Source organism: Squalius cephalus, assembly GCF_949319135.1.
Source record: "Squalius cephalus genome assembly, chromosome: 19".
NCBI lineage: Eukaryota > Metazoa > Chordata > Actinopteri > Cypriniformes > Leuciscidae > Squalius > Squalius cephalus.
The window spans coordinates 29030946-29048583 of record NC_137140.1 but is presented as its reverse complement, the minus strand read 5'-3'; the positions used below and the strand labels follow the sequence as shown (position 1 = coordinate 29048583).

The 17638-nt window shown below is 37.4% G+C and overlaps 1 protein-coding gene across 1 annotated transcript in view; it reads right to left on the bottom strand.

Annotated features, from left to right (window-relative positions):
• Positions 1-17324, bottom strand: part of cox10 (cytochrome c oxidase assembly factor heme A:farnesyltransferase COX10) — a 41154-nt gene extending 23830 nt beyond the window's left edge. Inside the window, exons 1-4 of the mRNA XM_079852117.1 lie at positions 17169-17324; positions 16512-16654; positions 15946-16237; positions 15385-15509 (exon numbers count right to left, since the gene is read on the bottom strand). Of these exons, the coding sequence (XP_079708243.1) occupies positions 15385-15509; positions 15946-16237; positions 16512-16654; positions 17169-17223 (615 nt within the window). The 5' untranslated portion in view covers positions 17224-17324. The remainder of the gene's footprint in view (positions 1-15384; positions 15510-15945; positions 16238-16511; positions 16655-17168) is intronic.
• Positions 17325-17638: the final 314 nt, after the last annotated feature.

The following is a 17638-nucleotide window of genomic DNA, read 5'->3' as shown; positions in this document are numbered from 1 at the left end:
AAACACTTCCAACATGACTGCACATCTGCGGCACCATCACCCAGCAATATCACTGTCTGAAGGCACAAATATGTTTATTTGAAATGGTCAATTTAAAGGGGTCGCACACCGAACGCGCAGCGCCACGTCTTTTAAATTCGAACACATTATTCTCTATGAGTGTACGTAGCGCTACACACACCGTTGGCGCCTTTCGGCGTCTGTCCGCGGCGCCCAGCAACGGCTCAGGGCCGTGTTCAAAATCCTGCCGCGCCACAGAGCGCCATCTACATAGTTTTACATTAAATGTACATTTATTTGTCTCAAATCGTCGTTCATGTATATACTGACTTCACCCTGTGCTGCAATATACATTTAGTTTTACATTCATTCACAGAAATCAGCTGCTTGAATGAAAATTGCTGATGTTATCGGATTTTCAGGTGATATTGTCATTCATTCAGTTAACGGACGCTCTGAGCTGAGGTAAAGTGTTCAGACTGCAGACTTAGCAACGATTGTATTGTACAGTACAATCATAACATAGTACAGGCATTATCTTAGTTTCATAATGTCCTTATAAACATAACAATATTGCTGGCCATAAACTGAGAAAGTGCGCGTCCGGTGTGCGATACCTCGAGTTGTCCTAGACTGACCCCCTTTATGTTTACTAAAATGTAGGCCTATGTTTATTTTCAAAATTTAGGAATTTGTGTGTTCCCCAGTTTACATGGGCTACCAGCAGCTGTGAAATGTCAGTGTTAATTGTATATTATACAATACACTAGGAACTAGTGGACTTTGCTTAGCTTTTAAGTAAAATAAAGGAGTATTGCAATAAATCGTTTTTATTTTTTTTCTCCTTAACCTCTTACTGTTCCTATTGCCTAAGCACAGAATAACAAAAAAAAACACTCTTATGTGTCAAGCCATCAGAACCGAACCGAACCGAAAACCGTGGTTAAAAAACCGAGGTATGTATTGAACCGTGGGCTAACTGTATTGTTGCATCCCTAGCAGGAATATTAGGCTGCTCTCACTTTAAGACCAAATGAACAGAATATACTGACACACATCTGGTTTCTTACCCAATTGTTCACTTATGACATAACCGAGAGAATACTTGCCGAGAAGGGTATTTTGAATAAATGTTGTGTGTATGTGTCCGTTCAAGCGCGAGTAAACTTGAAAGAGGAATCAATTCGGTGTTCAAGCACAGTCTTGAAACAAATCTATGATGGTTAAACTCAGTTAATTTCCGAATCACATGCATGCCGATCAGTGGGGCCTGGTCCATATGGATCACAGATCAACTGCGATCCGTTGTACCCATAGACTGTAAAAAAATATGGACGTAGTGTCCGTGACGTCACCTGTAGGTTTCTGAAGACCATTTTTGAAGCCTAAAGTGGGCGTAGCCGACCGTCGCCATCTTGGCAGCGCGTCACTTTATTTTTACTGTCAGACAATGAGCTGAGGTAAGGTGACGGCTAACAGACAGCAGACAAACGGCTAATGATGACTAATGACCACAGCAGTGGGAATCCACCTGTCACTCAAAAGTGGACACCCGTAATTATGCAGAAATTTAAGGCTTAATATAATTTAAATGGATGAGTTATAAAAAAATTCACCCCCCTCACAGTTGTCATGAAGGGCAAAATTAGCTGTATAGACCAAAGCCACTTTTTGCTCCAGGCTGTAAACATGTTTTTTTCTGCTGTAAAGTTGGGCATTTTAACATGGGGGAGATGCAGATTTGACTCACTTTTGTAGCCAGCCTCAAGCGGCCAGTTGATGAATTGCCGTTTAATTCACTTCCGTGTTGGTTTCAATAGAGAGACAGGGAGGTTGCCGCTTGGTTGTACCCAATAATTAATGAACACACTTATCATCATGATTGCCATCTTACCAGAGATGGAGAAAACTCCTACTCCAATAACTAAATGTGTCCCTGTCCTCAAAAATTGAACGTTTATTTATTTATTTATACCACACCTGTGCACCAGTTATGTGCACCAGTTATGTATAAATGCTCCACTGATGTAAACAAGAAAATGACTGCTAAGATTACATTATTCTTCAAATGACATATGTTACTACCCTTAATTTCAATTTCCTCCAATATTTTTGCTGCCCACTATTACATTAAATTACAATGTTGTTTAGGAGCTTGGAACAGCATACAGGCTACAAATGAAATACCTCATTTTTTTAATCATTTTGTTCTAAGCAAGAACATTGGAAGCAAATGGAAATCACAAAAATAGCAGCAGCTAATTTAGACATATCCACTACCTGCTTTTCTACTAGTAGAAGATGTGGTATAACATATGGGTTTTGAGGGGTTTTCAACATCCAAAAGATTTATGGCTGTATCTTCTTACCCAATTAAGAAAAAAAGATCATTTAAAAGAGTGATCATATATAATTAGAAATGAACAGTCTTCATTATCCAACATGAGTGTGTGCTATTAACATTGAGTTTTTGCACTGAATTATTCACCTGAAAATGTTAATGAATGTGCTGGGAAACATGGAGAGAGAGAGTCTAAGAGGGAACTAAACTGAAATGTCATTATAGCATTTATGAACTTCAGCCTCAAAAGTGCATAAAACAATATTCTGGTTGATCAAGGATGACCAAAGCTCTCCTTACACTCTTAAAAATAAACGTTCTTTATAGGCATCTATGAATAACCTGTAACATCCATGGAGCTGTTCACTAAAATGTTCTTTGGGGAACCAAAAATGGTTCTACTATAGCATTTCTATGAAAACACTGTTTTGGAACATTTATTTTTATAGCATCAAGAATTGCATAATGGACAAATTAGCCCAAGGAACTGCCTCCACATCTATCTCGGCATTTGTGGTATTCCTAATCACCAGAAACTGCCTTACATGGGTGTTTCCCCTGCATTTACTGAGATCCACTGAATGTTGATTAATTGGTCAACAAAGACCGTGTAATAGCAAAACCATGTCTAGACCTGTAACCTCTGCTAATATGTACATGAACCGCCTGCCAAGCTCTCCTCTGTGTTGACGTGTACTCATCTGAGAGGACTGCGGTAAATAAAAGGATGATAAAGCGATGAGAGCGGGGTGAGACATCTCGCGTGCGAGGGTGCCGGTGCTGTGTGAAAACCCCTTTGATCAAACGCGCCGACGATGCACAGCTCCATCTCAAGGAGTGAATCCCCTGGGGAAGGTTTGTTGTCATTCTTTTGTCAAGATCCAGTCTGTCTTTGACTACCTGTGTGGCTGGTGACATGTGAAGTCAATGAAGCCTCAGACATGCAAACAAGTCTCGCAAGGGTGAATGCCTAAACCACAAACACAAGGACCATGAGAAAAGACATAAACCACGAGAGCACCAGCAAACCCACAAAAGCTTGAAAGTCTGAATAAATACACAGTAGCCCAAGGCTGACCAAAAGAAACACACAAAATTGTCCATTGCTCAAGACAACAAAACCCACTATGACTAGCACTTCATCAGAATGCAAGATAAACCCTGTATAAATGTAACATGCCTGAAGGTGAAAGGCAATAGCTATTGCACAATACAAGCCAAAGAAAAAAAAAAAAAAAAAAGTATAATTTTTTGGCCTGACCATGACTTTAGACTTCATATAAGGTCAAGGAATATCAAAACTGACAGCAGTGGAGCAGATTATCCTTTCCAAAAGAAAAACTGTGATTCTGAAGACGTAAACGAATTTGTATCGCCATGACATGGCATTCATTTGGTAAGACCTTTAAGCAACCCCTAACCCACAAAGAATTTTCATCAAGCCACAATAAACTGGCTGTAGTGCGCATGACATGCAAATGTTGATATTGCCAAGGTGTGATCTGTAACATTACATGATATTTTATTCATGTGCTTTTTGAGAAAAGTTATTCTTGGAAAGCTACAGGGGTTTCTGGGGGGTTATCATGGGTTATTTAGAGCCTGACAGTAATGTATAGTGATGCATACTGTTACATTAGTGAAAATAATATCGGTGCATCCCTATTAATGCGTGTATGTATGTTCAAAGAAAAAAAATGAGATGCAAAGGAAAAAAATGATGTGCAAAATCTTCATCCCGTAGACTCTTCCATAAACAGCCTGGTTGCTAACGCCAAAAAAATTATGTAATATCCTTCATATGCTTCTCTTATTTCAATACGCAAAAGAAAATGAAACCCAACCTAACTGGAGAACAAATTAAGGTATCAAATTCCATATGACAATACGATGTTTTGTAGCTGACATTTACTAGAACAATGCCACAGCTCAAGCACTTGTCTCCATATGGAGCCTGTGGCATAATATCCCATAGTGTACAGTTTGACATAGATTGACACCCTACGGATCACCGAGACTGGGGAAATTAACTATTAAACGACTGCCTCTGTTTAAATATTCATTCTTATCCTGAACACCGTGAAATAGGCCATTGAACAGCCTGTGTGCCACCGTGCCATCTGATCAGAGATCACCCACTGATTAAGAGTCTGTCTTTTCACGCCACCCTCCCCAATGGATTCAAAGCTTACGGCAGAAATGAAAGCGGAGGTGACTCATCCCTATTGTTAAAGAAGAAGTGTTAAAACAGGCTCTTAATTTAAACATCTATTAAATGGAGGGATCACCTTGGTGTTAATTCCTTCCTCAGACACGTTTTCACCTCTGAAAAAAAGGTGGTCTCGCTTTAAGCGTTCATTCGCCAGGACGGCAAAAATGCACTTTCAAGGAGCTGGTCACATTGTACGGTGGAACTAATGTGATTACCGACAGAAATAAAAGATTCATAAATAATTGATATAGGGCAGAATGAACCCCTAAGCAAGCATCATTGGCATATTTTGGGCAATCTTAACAGAGTTGTCATTGAGGTTTTGGAGTCTTACCATGCAAGAAAAAAGCTAAAACATTAAAAAGGAAAAAGGATAGAACAGGACGTCTTTAAAGAGCCGCTCTAATGCCAGCCGGTCTTGCTTTGAGGATGCAGTGGCAGTAAAACTACAGACCACAATGTCGTCATGCCGGTGGAATTTGCAACCCGTTTGAAAATGTATCATCTGTCACTGCATCTCAAGGGGCAACAGATAAAACTGCAGAATGGGGTGCTTCAAAATGAGACGGGCTGGTGTGATGTCTTAGGGGGCATCTGGTTACAACTTATGGTTCCTCCAGAGGTTCTGAAAAGCAGCGCAAGACCCCTAATGTGAAGAGCGATGGTAATACAGGTCCTGAGGGACAGAAAGAGCTGTCAAGAATGCCAGAGTTTTAAAAGTTGGGGTTAGAACTCACAGATATCCCAAACCTTTAGACATGTGGTCCAAATTAATATTTGAAAGACGCTGTCAGCTAACATGAGATAGACTTCAAATAGTAATGGGTTAAATATATACATCAACACTGAAAATAACAAATGTTACTTGAGCAGCAAATCAGCATATTAGAATGATTTCTGAAGGATCATGTGACACTGAAGACTGGAGTAATGATGCTGTAAATTCAGCTTTGCTGAGCAAGTGTTCGCTGGCAACCAAAATTCATACAGATATACAAGATGTGTTTCTGAAAGGGTAATTTCAAGATGCAAAACAATTTTGAGACTAAATCAACGTTAGATTTTAATGATAGTCATCAAAACATAAACAAAGCCGTTCATTCCTCTTAATGATCATGTTTTATGCTCCAGTATTTCCTTCCAATTTGCTCTCTCGCTCTCACTCGGTTACAGTACATTGCTTTTGAAGCAGCCACCCTACGCATGCAAATATGGATTTTAAAAATGCATGGAAACTACAAGCAGGCGACAATCACTCTACTGTCTATGCCACACAAGATTAAGGGTGAGATGCCTGCAGTCAGAACAAGAAGCCTCATGGGATAGTGGTTCTCTTATCTACAGGAACCCCTATGCAAAAAAAATAAAATAAATAAAAACATTCTATGCTGTCAGATATGGAGATGTGATTACTTGGTTTTCTTGTGATGAGTCCTGTTCTAGTTGATCTGATGAAGTTAGGTCGTCCCTTATCCAAGACGTTTTTCTTTATAGATTAGGCATTAAAAATTCATAGCGGAATCCTTAGAGAAGACACAATCAGTCTGAACAGATGCAAAAACATAATGACAAGCCGATGTAAATCATTTCTGATTGTATTGCTTTCTTTTCAAAATCAGCAATTCTGTGAACTATTACAGTTAACATTATTAAGGGAAGCAGAAACAGGGATGTTAACCACTTGTACAACCCTGATCAAACGAGGGACACAACAGGAATTAATGTTTTACAGAGCCATAAATTACTTCAAAGGGGGATTTGATATGCTGCTTCTCGGAGTCACACATTTAAATTTGCATCTGAATATCTCCCGAGAGCTCGTCAATTGAAGTAGAAGAGGTGCAGAACCTCCTGAAGGATCATTTAATATCAGCGTGAATTTCCAAGATCATTTCAACATAGAAAGCCCAGAATTAACTATGAACGCATGTTTAAATGTTTTTGAGATGATTAACATCATTGCAAAAAGGTCCAAAATTTAAGCTACTGTGATGGGATGGGGGTATTACGATGATTAAATAATCATGTACAATTAAACTCAGGTTTCATTCTTCTCACATCTTCAACTTCAACAAAGAGATGAGATCATTAACTGTACAGTGTCAGAATAACTCTTAACCCTCCTGACGAGTTTCATGTTTCTGTTGTTAGTATAAGTACAAACTACACTACTTTTGGGTACAAATTGATCACCATACCTATAATAGATGAAAACAAACAGACAATTAAATTGTTAAATCAAAACTATTTGTAAGCCTTAAAAAGTGATTAAAATACTTTTTTATATTGCCATTACAGCATATGGCTATATTCATGGCAAGATTGGTGTAGTTTAAAAGAAACAAATAGCGCTAACAAACATTAGTTTTGAAAAAAAACAACTCATAATTATAACATCATTGTAACAGACATTATATAAGATTTTTCAGTTCAATATTTGATCAATAATTTAGGATTGTTCCTGGTGAACATTTTTGAAAACATCCATTAGAGAACTTTCTTAATAAAAACGTTGCCTAGTGGCATTTAAAGCAGTAAATTCCAACAAAATATGTTGAGGAGTCTGACAAAAATTACATGTTAGGGGTACATCAATTAAAATACATATAATTTATGGAATAAAACTTAAAAATATAAAACAATATATTATTATTATTATTAAAAGGTAATTTCATAATTCATACATGTATAATAAAACATAATAATTGATAATAATAATAATCCTGTATTATTTAAAACTGTATTATTAATATTATTAGGCAACTTTAAGAAAAGTATGGACCTGAACCTGAGTCTTTGCAATTACACAGGGTTTCTTAAGACTGTCTAGTTGTTTAGTCTTTCAAACAACACACCCACTAGTTGACGATAATGGGTAGTTTTGCACATACCTAAAAGAAGACAGGCAACAAAAGCGAGGTGAGGCATAGAGAAGGGGGTCAGGGAATTAGATGTGTTTTTCTTCGGCTTGTCAGTTTCTGTCGATGCTCTAGTGTGCATGCCATCCTCTGACGACCCACCGCACACTCAACAGGGGACATGACACAAAACCACCCCTCAAATACCAGGACAGGATTTACAAAAACAACACTGAGTTGACACCTCACAAAAAAAAGGTGGTGGGAAAAATGTGACTGTGTCCTCGTTGGTCAGAGGCTGCACAAAACGTATTTTCTTTGCTGTGGCCCCTTCACCCGACTGACGATTTTTAACCTTTACCTTGGGGAAAAAGCCTCTTTTAACTCAATTATCAAATTAAGTGGAATTCAGGGTAAAGTTTTCATAGCAATCAACAGAACACCCATGAAGCTCTATTTAGGCTGACCCCAAAGCTACATCATCACAATAGCAGATTAAGAGTGTGCTGGGTTAACGCAAGTAAAATCTATCATGGTTTTCACAAAAAGAATATTAAGAAGCACTCAATTAATAATTAAATTATAATAATTGAAAAAATTATTCCTGAGTAGGAAATCAGAATTTTAGAATGATTTATGAAGGACGATGTGGCATAAATATTTAGCTTTGCCATAACAGGAATAAATTACATTTCAAAACATTAAAATAAAACAATATTTTAAATTGCAATAACATTTCTCAATACAAATTTTTTTACTGTATTTTTGATAAGCTTGGAAAGCATGAGAGATTTATTTCCATAAGAGTATGTGAGTAGCATAAGCATGAGAGTATTTGATTATCTTTCAAAAGAAAAAAATAATTGTACAGACCCCAAACTTTTGAACAGTAGTGTATATTAGGCTTGCTGCGGCAGTCTGTGTTACCGGTGTTTCACATTGTTCGGCTGTACGCTGATTACATTACTTGGCCACCTGGCACCACAGCACTGCCCCCACTATCGTTTTGCTTTTTTATAGAAATAACCATTTAGTTCAGTTAAACAATGGACGCTACAATTATAAACTGAAAGTGTCTGCTCTGCTCCATACAGCACAAGTGCAGCAGGAATCAGATTTCAATCATCACGTTGCGAGTCCACCAAACCCTTTTTAGCCAGCTGCAGCTGAAAACACTAGGTGTCTGCTGAAAACGCCTAGTTGTGGGCGCTTGAGAGCATTTTGGCAGCGTAGCGTTTTTTTCAGGTGAGATGCTTTGCTTGCTATGATCCAGAATATCCACGCAAGTGTTCCTAGTATATAATTTCACAAATAGTTTGTTTCTGTATTGTTTCTATATTGATACTTTGCACGTGACGTCAGTTGTACTGGCTGGCGGGCAAGAACGTCATTCTCTAGCAACGAAAACCAGTAAACTAAACAAGGATCTTGCCAGGACGTTGCCAGTTTTAATATACAAAAGTTGGTGTTTTGAGGTGTACACGACATGCCAGATAGTTGTTGTGCGATTGGATGCACTAACCGCGTTTGTTGCCCGCCAGATATCACGTGACTGCAAAGTATCAATAAAAATGTCGATACAATGTAAAATATTTGCTCTGGCTCTTGTTTAAAATGAATTTGTTCCGTTACTATACAAGATGTGGCGGTCAATCGGTGTGGTATTTGTCCCGCCCTTCCTCCACTGCGATTGGACGGTTGTGTAAAAAGTGACAGTTTTTCCCAAAGTTGAACATTCTTTAACTCTCGGCGACCAGTAAAAAATGGCAAGTGCTCAGCGCTTCAGCCTGAAATAGACGCTCAGCACCTTGTTATGCTCATGGCGTTTTAAAAACACGGCGATCCCATTGAAAATAATTAGAAAAATACGCTAGCCGTGGGAAAAAACTTCTTTGGTGGACACACAGCCTAGAGAGAGATGATTGACCAGACGATGGATTTGGTGCGCAACAGATCCTGAGCGGCATTGACAAAAACCTTACCTTGTAAAATGTGTCAGTACCGCCGCTCCCTAAACACAAGAGTACGCATGATCACGACCATACCAAGTGTATATGTAAATATAATGGAAATGACAACCTGTTTGTCCATCCATTGAAGGACAGGGGATGCATCTCAGAAAAAAAAAAAAAAAAAAAAAAAAACACTTCTAACATTTTCTTCCTATGTATTATTGAAAGGTCTAAATCCAAAATCACAAAAGACGTAACTGTATGTGAAATATAAAGATACAACTGAACATTGTGTCCCTTGGCAGAATGCAGTATCAACTTTGGATGGCCATTGTTAGGGGATTCTGGGTTTTTACAGCATTCCTGACAGTTTCCAAACAAGGTTACATTGAAATAAGAAACCACAAAATTGCAATGTAACTTCAGGAAATACTCCAAGGAACCAAAGGCTAAAAGCTACATCCACTCATTCCCAAGCCTGTCTTTCTAGTCTCAAAGTAAATCTCATCATGGCCACAAGTAAACACAAACAGAGACGAACTCGACTGGCTCCTGAGATACCGAAAATCAGCTGCTTGGTGTTTGATGTTCAATCCACAGACAGCAGAGCTTAACAGGATACACCTTAACTTTGATTTGTTTGTCGTATGTTTAGTGGACTCTACAAACTTGAAAAGGATCATCTTTGATCACAGCAAACCGCACGGGGGTGGCAGGGATGTTTTATAATGGGGGGAAAAAAACTGGCACCACATCTAAGGACGTCATTCTTCTTTTATTTTCCTCTCTGGAGTTATAAAAACCAAAAAGATGAGTTAAGAGCGGGGATCAGTTACCGCCAGGTATGGGTGTGCCCAAGACTTGTCACATTACACAAGATGAGTCAGGACTAGGAGAATAAGATCAGAGAGTTCCTACAATGACCACACGGCACATGATTTGTGGCGTTCCAACAGTTGCTTGGTTTTACTATGAAACAACAAAAAAAGCTTATCTTCACAAAGCCACAGAGAAATAACAGCATTCATCGCATAGACGGCACTCTAAATAAATGCAATAAAATCAGAATGACTTTCATTAGCCAAGTGTAATGCAAAACTGTATAGGGTATACACACCAGGAATTCGTCTTTGTACAAGCTGCTTTGTACAATCACGTCACAGTTTCTGCATGCACACAGAGCTCTTTAAAAAGAGCTTGAGGCTTCAGGAACAAAGAGACAGACTGTATACTATATCACTTATTCTGTTGCACTGTGTTTGAACAGCGTAAACAAATCTGCCATCAGCTACCCAGTGTAATTTACATCCAAAACTTGCTATTTAATCCACACTTACAAATAAAACAATACACTCTGCATTATGTTTATTTCTAGTGGGAGATGACTGTATCCAATGCAACTACAACATTTTACCAGTGTTTTCTCTGGGATTAAAACCTAGGACCTTGGTGTCACTAGTGCCATTTTCAGCAGGGTCTGATTTACAGTATTGACAGCATTTTGGGTGGTATAACCCAACGAATGTGTCAGCTAGTAAAGGTGTTGCTAAACTAGACTGCTTTAAACAATTTATATGCAAAGGTAACAATGAAACATGGAATAATGTGAAAATACAAAGCGAGATGCATCAAAGTAAAGACAAGAATGTTATTATGTCATTATGAATTATTGTGTTCAATGGAAAGTGGAGCTTGTTTGTGTACAGTTGGCAAACAAAACCTGCAACATTGCATCAACACAGAATTCAAATGACTTAAAGTCTATTTTAGTGCCCTTTTTAAAGAAAAAAACAGTCATCCAATCAGAATTCAGTCTAAATTTTAGAATTACGGTTTTGAATCTTTCATTTTTAACTTTGTTCTGTGTTATTATAATATAATTACAGTATATTATCATATTAACGTGATGAAGTGATATATGATTTTGGTCATACCGCCCATCTTTACAGGCTACTATGATGGCAACTAAATTATGATGGCATGTACACATCAGTGGATGCGAAACCAAACGACAGCTTTGAGTAGGAGGCGAGACAGAGGGGCCAAACGGTCTCTTTCCATACTGTAACGTGTGGAGTGAAGACTCCGTGCAGATGCCAACCGCTTGCCACAAGAAAGCCTGCTCCACAGCCTATGGATTAAATGTCCTCTGAAGCCCCAGAAAGCCTATTAGTCTCAGACTGAACCTTCAGAAACACTTGCAGAAGTCAAAGGGCCATCTAGACAGCAGAGACCCCAGCAAACCAAAGTATGCATCAGAAATACCCACGTTCCACTTAAATTATAAAACTAACATCTGATACCTGTGTTCCAACATGCTTTTTGGCATATAAAAGCACACATGATTGATGGACCTGTTCTAAGTACTCCATCCCTCCTCACTGTTCCTGCTCAATTAGAACTTCAAAGACGGCACATCAAACGCAACAAATTTACAGAGCGCCCATCTGTCCGCCTTCCCTCGTGCCATATTCGCCCATTACCTCAGCTTCTTCAGCCTCTTGGACCTTGTACCAGTTTCACTGTTAAACACGCTTAAAGACCAGGTGAGCCCTGCGCAAAAACATATAATTGACCTAATCAACCTTTTCCCCATCTTTATAACATCAAAATTGACTTGGAGAATGATTTGGCTTCAAGATTTCTTTAAACCTTTCATGCCTATCCAAGTTTTCCCCCCATGTTTTTTTTAACTCATCTATGAATTACTAGTTTAACATCAATTCAAATGTGCAGTCTGTTATTCAGCATGCTAATCAGCAGAGTTCTGACACCTTTTAATCAATGAACTATTAAAACTTGAAAATTCATGATTATTAGATGAGGATTTAAAAATATATATTTTATAGAGATTACACAAACAAGAAAATGATTTCTGTCAAACATAATAAAAAAAATTTATTTAGTAAAATAGAAAAGTTCTTATTTAAATAGGCATTTTTTTATGCAAAAATATATATTTTTTTAAACTTGCATAAAATACACAACAGGTCAAAAGTTTGGAGTCAGCATTTTTTTTTTTTTAAGAATATTTTATTCAGCAAAGATACGTTAATTTGATCAAAAGTGACAGTAAAGACTTATATTATAACAAAAAAATCTGTACAAAAAAAAATATATATATATATTCCTAAAACAATGTTTTTCCACAAAAAAAAAAGTTTCTAACATTAATAACAACAAAAGTTTCTAGAGCTACAAATCTGCATATCAGAATGATTTCTAAAGTATCATGCAATCGTGTGACACTTAAAACTGAGTTATTGCTGCTGAATATTGAGCTTTGCCATCACATGAATAAAATATATTTTAAAATAGAAAATAGTTACTTTAAATTGTAATAATATTTCACAATATTGATAAAAAAAAAAAAAGTAGGCTTGGAGAGACTTCTTTCAGAAAACATTTTTTTTTTTTTTTTATCTTACCAACCCTTTTGAGACTAATCAGGTAGAAGTGCATAATCTAGTCAGAAACACTGTCAACCAAACACACACCTATGTGATGTAGACAGATCACAGAAAAAGGTTAGCAATCAGTCATTAAACAACTGGCCTATGAAGAAACCCAATGGTTGATGGCATTCATGTCCAACCTGAGGAGCAAATATTTGCTTGTTCGTTTCTGCACCATCTAGTCCACAGGTATGACAGGCCACCAGCATGAGACCTCACAATGAGGTCAAGCTAATCTAACAACGTGGTAATGAGTAAACACACTGCAGAGATGTTGCCACTAAAGAGTTAAAAGGGCCAAGTGTAGGATCTTCCTGTTAAAAAGAGGTCGAGCCAGTGGTGTGATCGTGACCTTCTACAAATTACAGGCCACACCTGTGTTTTGGTCAAGGAGCTGCAGGTGTTGAAAAGGGTTGATGTAACAGCCTTCAATTTCACTAATACTCGTATAGTTGGGGTGTAAGAAAATATAGACACACTTGAATAGCGCAATATTATGTTTGACTTTACACAATAGATATAGATGCTTTATAGCTAGCAGGTTTTCAGTAATAAATATATAAAAAAACAGTATCATGCAGTCATGGAGTGGACTATGCATTTTCTGTTATTAAATACTTGAGAAATAAAAAAATTGCTATTCTGTGAACCTTTAAAGCAGGATTCAAGTATATATACACTTCAAGAATATATATATAATAACTAATATATAGAATAAGTATTTTCCCTTTACTTACATATCACAAAATAGTGATATGCAAATCCAGATATTGATTAAATTGAGATTTTGCTCAGTTCTTTATGACAGTTCATCTAAAATTAGATCCTCTTCCTAAAAAAAACAAGGAATATTGCAAAATATCACCTTTCTTACTATAATAATCACAATACATCTTATTGTAACCCCTGTATCTTGGCGATACACAGCCCTACTCTTGAGTCGTGAAGAGCCTTACTGCACAGAACGTGCACTTCTTTGAGCAGAAAGCTGATTATGGATGGAGCAAACCAGAGCGCTCACAACGTGCGTCTCACGCTCTCGATTTCTTTTCATTCTAGCTCTGCAAATGCTTTCATCTGAAAAACATCAGAGCAACACAGCTAATCTTGCCTAATGTATTTTTTTTGATACACAGCAGGAGTGGAATGCAAAAGACTCTACAATTGGCTCACTTAAGCACTGATTTCTTTTCTCTCTCTCTAAACGCACGACAAAGTGCACTGTATCAACTGTTTGTGTCCCGACTCCCATGTTTGTGTAACACACAATGAAACTCTGCTGGGCATTGCGGGACTCCCTGAAGTCAAGCCAACGCTGCAATGAGACTTCATCCATCTAGCTGTACACAAGCAAAACAATAGCAAAATCAACAGACCGCCAAGTAGGCAATTACTCTGACTGGAATGCTTGTGCAGAGTTGAGGTTAAGTACCAAAACTAGCGGCTAATACATTTCTAACCATCTACAACAGGATTTATGTGGTCTGCCGTGGGCCTGCATTATCACATCTAGCCAAACTCCGACCATCACATTTTTAGATGTCACATCTACTTTTGCAATTTATGGATAATAAACCAATATAAAAGCCACAATGCAAGTGCATTTTTGCTACTGTAAATGAAAACCCACTACTAGTAGTGTATCTAGAGTACAGAGAAACAATTCTTCACAGTACACAGTCCAATTCAAGTCAGTAGGTTGATTTCAGAAATTACTGATCCACTTACAACTGAGTGAATCTCATGAAAACTGAACAGCAATAATTAATAATAATAAACACATTTTGTATATATGTTTTCTACTATTAGGACCGATAAATGAAATAGAATGCACTGTAAGATTATTTTCAGCAAAACTAAGCAGATTTTACCTCCAAATTCTCATTACTATAATGTATCTTACAGTCTCTCGATATTTTTATTGATTATTTATTATGGCATTATTTTTTATTCTATTACAGTCAAATTTATTGTAACGTTTTAAATAAAACTAATAAAATATAATGGCAGTTCAACAATCACTACCAAGATGTATAATTTATAATGTATAATCAATTTTTATATATTTTAATTATTACTTATTAAAATAATGAGAAAACTGTTACAATAATGCAAATTTGTAAAATGTGTTAATTGTTCTCAAATTAATTTTATGACACACAAAAAAAAAATCTTAAGGGTCCTAATAGAAGATAATACTAATTTTTAGGCAAAACATTTATTTTATTCCCTACAGATTTTAGGAGTGAAATGCTTTGTGAGATTGACCCTTAGCAGGTGTCAGTAATCCAAAAATCTCCAAGTACATGGTGATTAATCATTCTGGCTTGATGAATTAATTACAGTATCCACACGTACCATGAATTTCAGGTATAAAAGTACACAAGATCAGACATGCAAAGCTTTAAATACACACATGTGCATACACACACACAATGAAATGGTCTATCACTTGCTAGCATATTCCAGCTTGATGTCAGGTCTCTTGGCTTTATCTGTTGTGTTTGGTCCAGTCACGTTCTGCTGAGTGTGCAGTTATTTCATGAAAGTGCATGGGGTGACTGACCTGATTGATGGAATTGGCTGTACAGGAAGAGAGACCTGTTCCGACCGAAGCCATCAAAAAAGTGACAGGGTCAAAGGGCACTGGAGCCATAGCAAAGCCAGCAGCTGCCGTAGTAACCACAAGAGCTACGGGGGGGGAAAGAAAGTGAGGTTACAAGATTTAGTTGAAATGGTTACTTGAGTTTCTACAACAAAAATAAAACCAAAAAAATTATTCAGAGCATATATGTTGAATTCTCATCACTAATATAATATTGTCATTTAAAAGAATTAGAACATTTTTAAGGATGAAAACTGTCAAAGTACTTCATGGGCTAAGACTATATTTTTAACTGATTATATGATTAACCATAGGAAAGCAATTACACTTAATAAAAAATAATCATCAGGCAAGTCAGCGCTAACTTCTTTTTTTTTCAGATTAGAACTTTCCATGAAATTCAAGATCAGCAGTTTAGCTTTGATCACTGCAAAAATCATATGTTCAATTAACAGTATGTATCTTATATTGCAATATGGCATACAATATATCATAAATACAAAATATAAAAACATATTATACCTGTTAATTTAAGTTTGGAGAGCCGTGCGTAAATCCCTGGTAAATCACTGTATTCAACCCTCGACTCCTTCCACTGCCGAGCCTCCAAGCGGGCTGCTCTGGTCGCCTCCGGTTCATCCCGGATGTTCTTCGAGTCACATGATGGCTGCACCACAGTACCTGGCTCAGGCTTTAAGGCTGGGATCTGCTGAACCTGTCTGACCAACGAATCATCTCGATCCTCCAGTGCAGAGGCGACAGGCTCCTGCTTGGGGCTCGCTCTCTGACACACACCACCGATGCTCTTCACATACTGTGGGAAGAGGGAAGAAATAGATAAATACACAGTTTATATAAAAAACATGAATACACAAATTTGATAATTCTCAATTTCATCAGTTAATTCTGTTAAAACATGATTTGCAATTAAAGTTAGCAATATTACAAAGAAAGAATGATTCTCCATGGTATTATGGAAAAGCAGACATAAAAAAATAGAGTCTATAAATATATAATATTTGACCAGAATTGTCTTGGTCAGCATATTTATGATTATGCGTACAAAAAGGTAGCACTTCATAGCCTACCTGTCTCTTCAGAAAGCAGAGATGCTGGAACGTGAACCATTCTGCTTGATTCTTCCTGCAGAGCTGAATCAGACTCCTGGTACTCATGTGACTCCTAGATGCATTTGCAATGAGCTTCTTCTGCACATTGACACCTACCAAACCTTCAACAAGAGAAGATATAACCTCATATTAATCGTTAGTTAATGTATACTAATAATGTTGTAAGCTCTAACTGCATTTTTACCTTTATACAAATAAAACATAATAAAGTTATTTTTAAAAATTAAAAATTAAAACTAAAATATGCTTTATCTTGATCAATCCAGTGGTCATGTATCTGACAGCCTAATATATAAACACACACACCCACACTAGTATGTATAAACAATAAAATATCTCACATAATGGTCAAAGTAAGTCAAATTATGATTTGCCGCGAGCAAAATACACTGCATAGAGCAGACAAGTACTTATACATCAATGTTAGAGCATGTAATTAACGGAATTCCTTAAAAACCCGGTTCATATCATGTAAACTGTGTTGATATTTTAAGGTCATGCTGCTGCAGTAGCGCTTCAGTGGCTAGGCTAACCGGCTAGCATTCTTATAAAACGTCCCCCCGGAATTAACGAAAGATCACATATGGGTCAATAACATAGCATAGTTATTAATACCACATGGAAGGCATTTCCAGACTCCCGTCAGTCTACTACATGGTGTTTTGTACATGTTCTTCAGGCGAACGACCGGCTACCGCTGAGTCCCCTTCACATGATGCAGCGCGCCATCTTGACCTCGCTTACGGAAGCAAAGTGTTTCCTCTGACGTGTGTCCTGCTGTAGAAAAGCATGAGCAGCAGTGTACTCTGTCTCTGTGCAGTGTGAGTGTAGGCTACTGTTACAGGTTTTTGACTATCCTAGTGTATCACACCAGGAAAGTCCGCTAGTTCACTTGCTTTGGTCCGGACCCAATACAAGGTTTTTTTTTTTTTTTTTTTTTTTTTTTGGTGTGGTTCGCTTTCACTGCCTTTTTAGCAAGTGAACCAAAATTTGTAAACAAACCACAAGTGTGCTTTAGGTCATCCATTCATTGGACAGAAATTCTCAAGCAGGGAATAGCAGGAAGTGCAAAAACAGGCTCATCA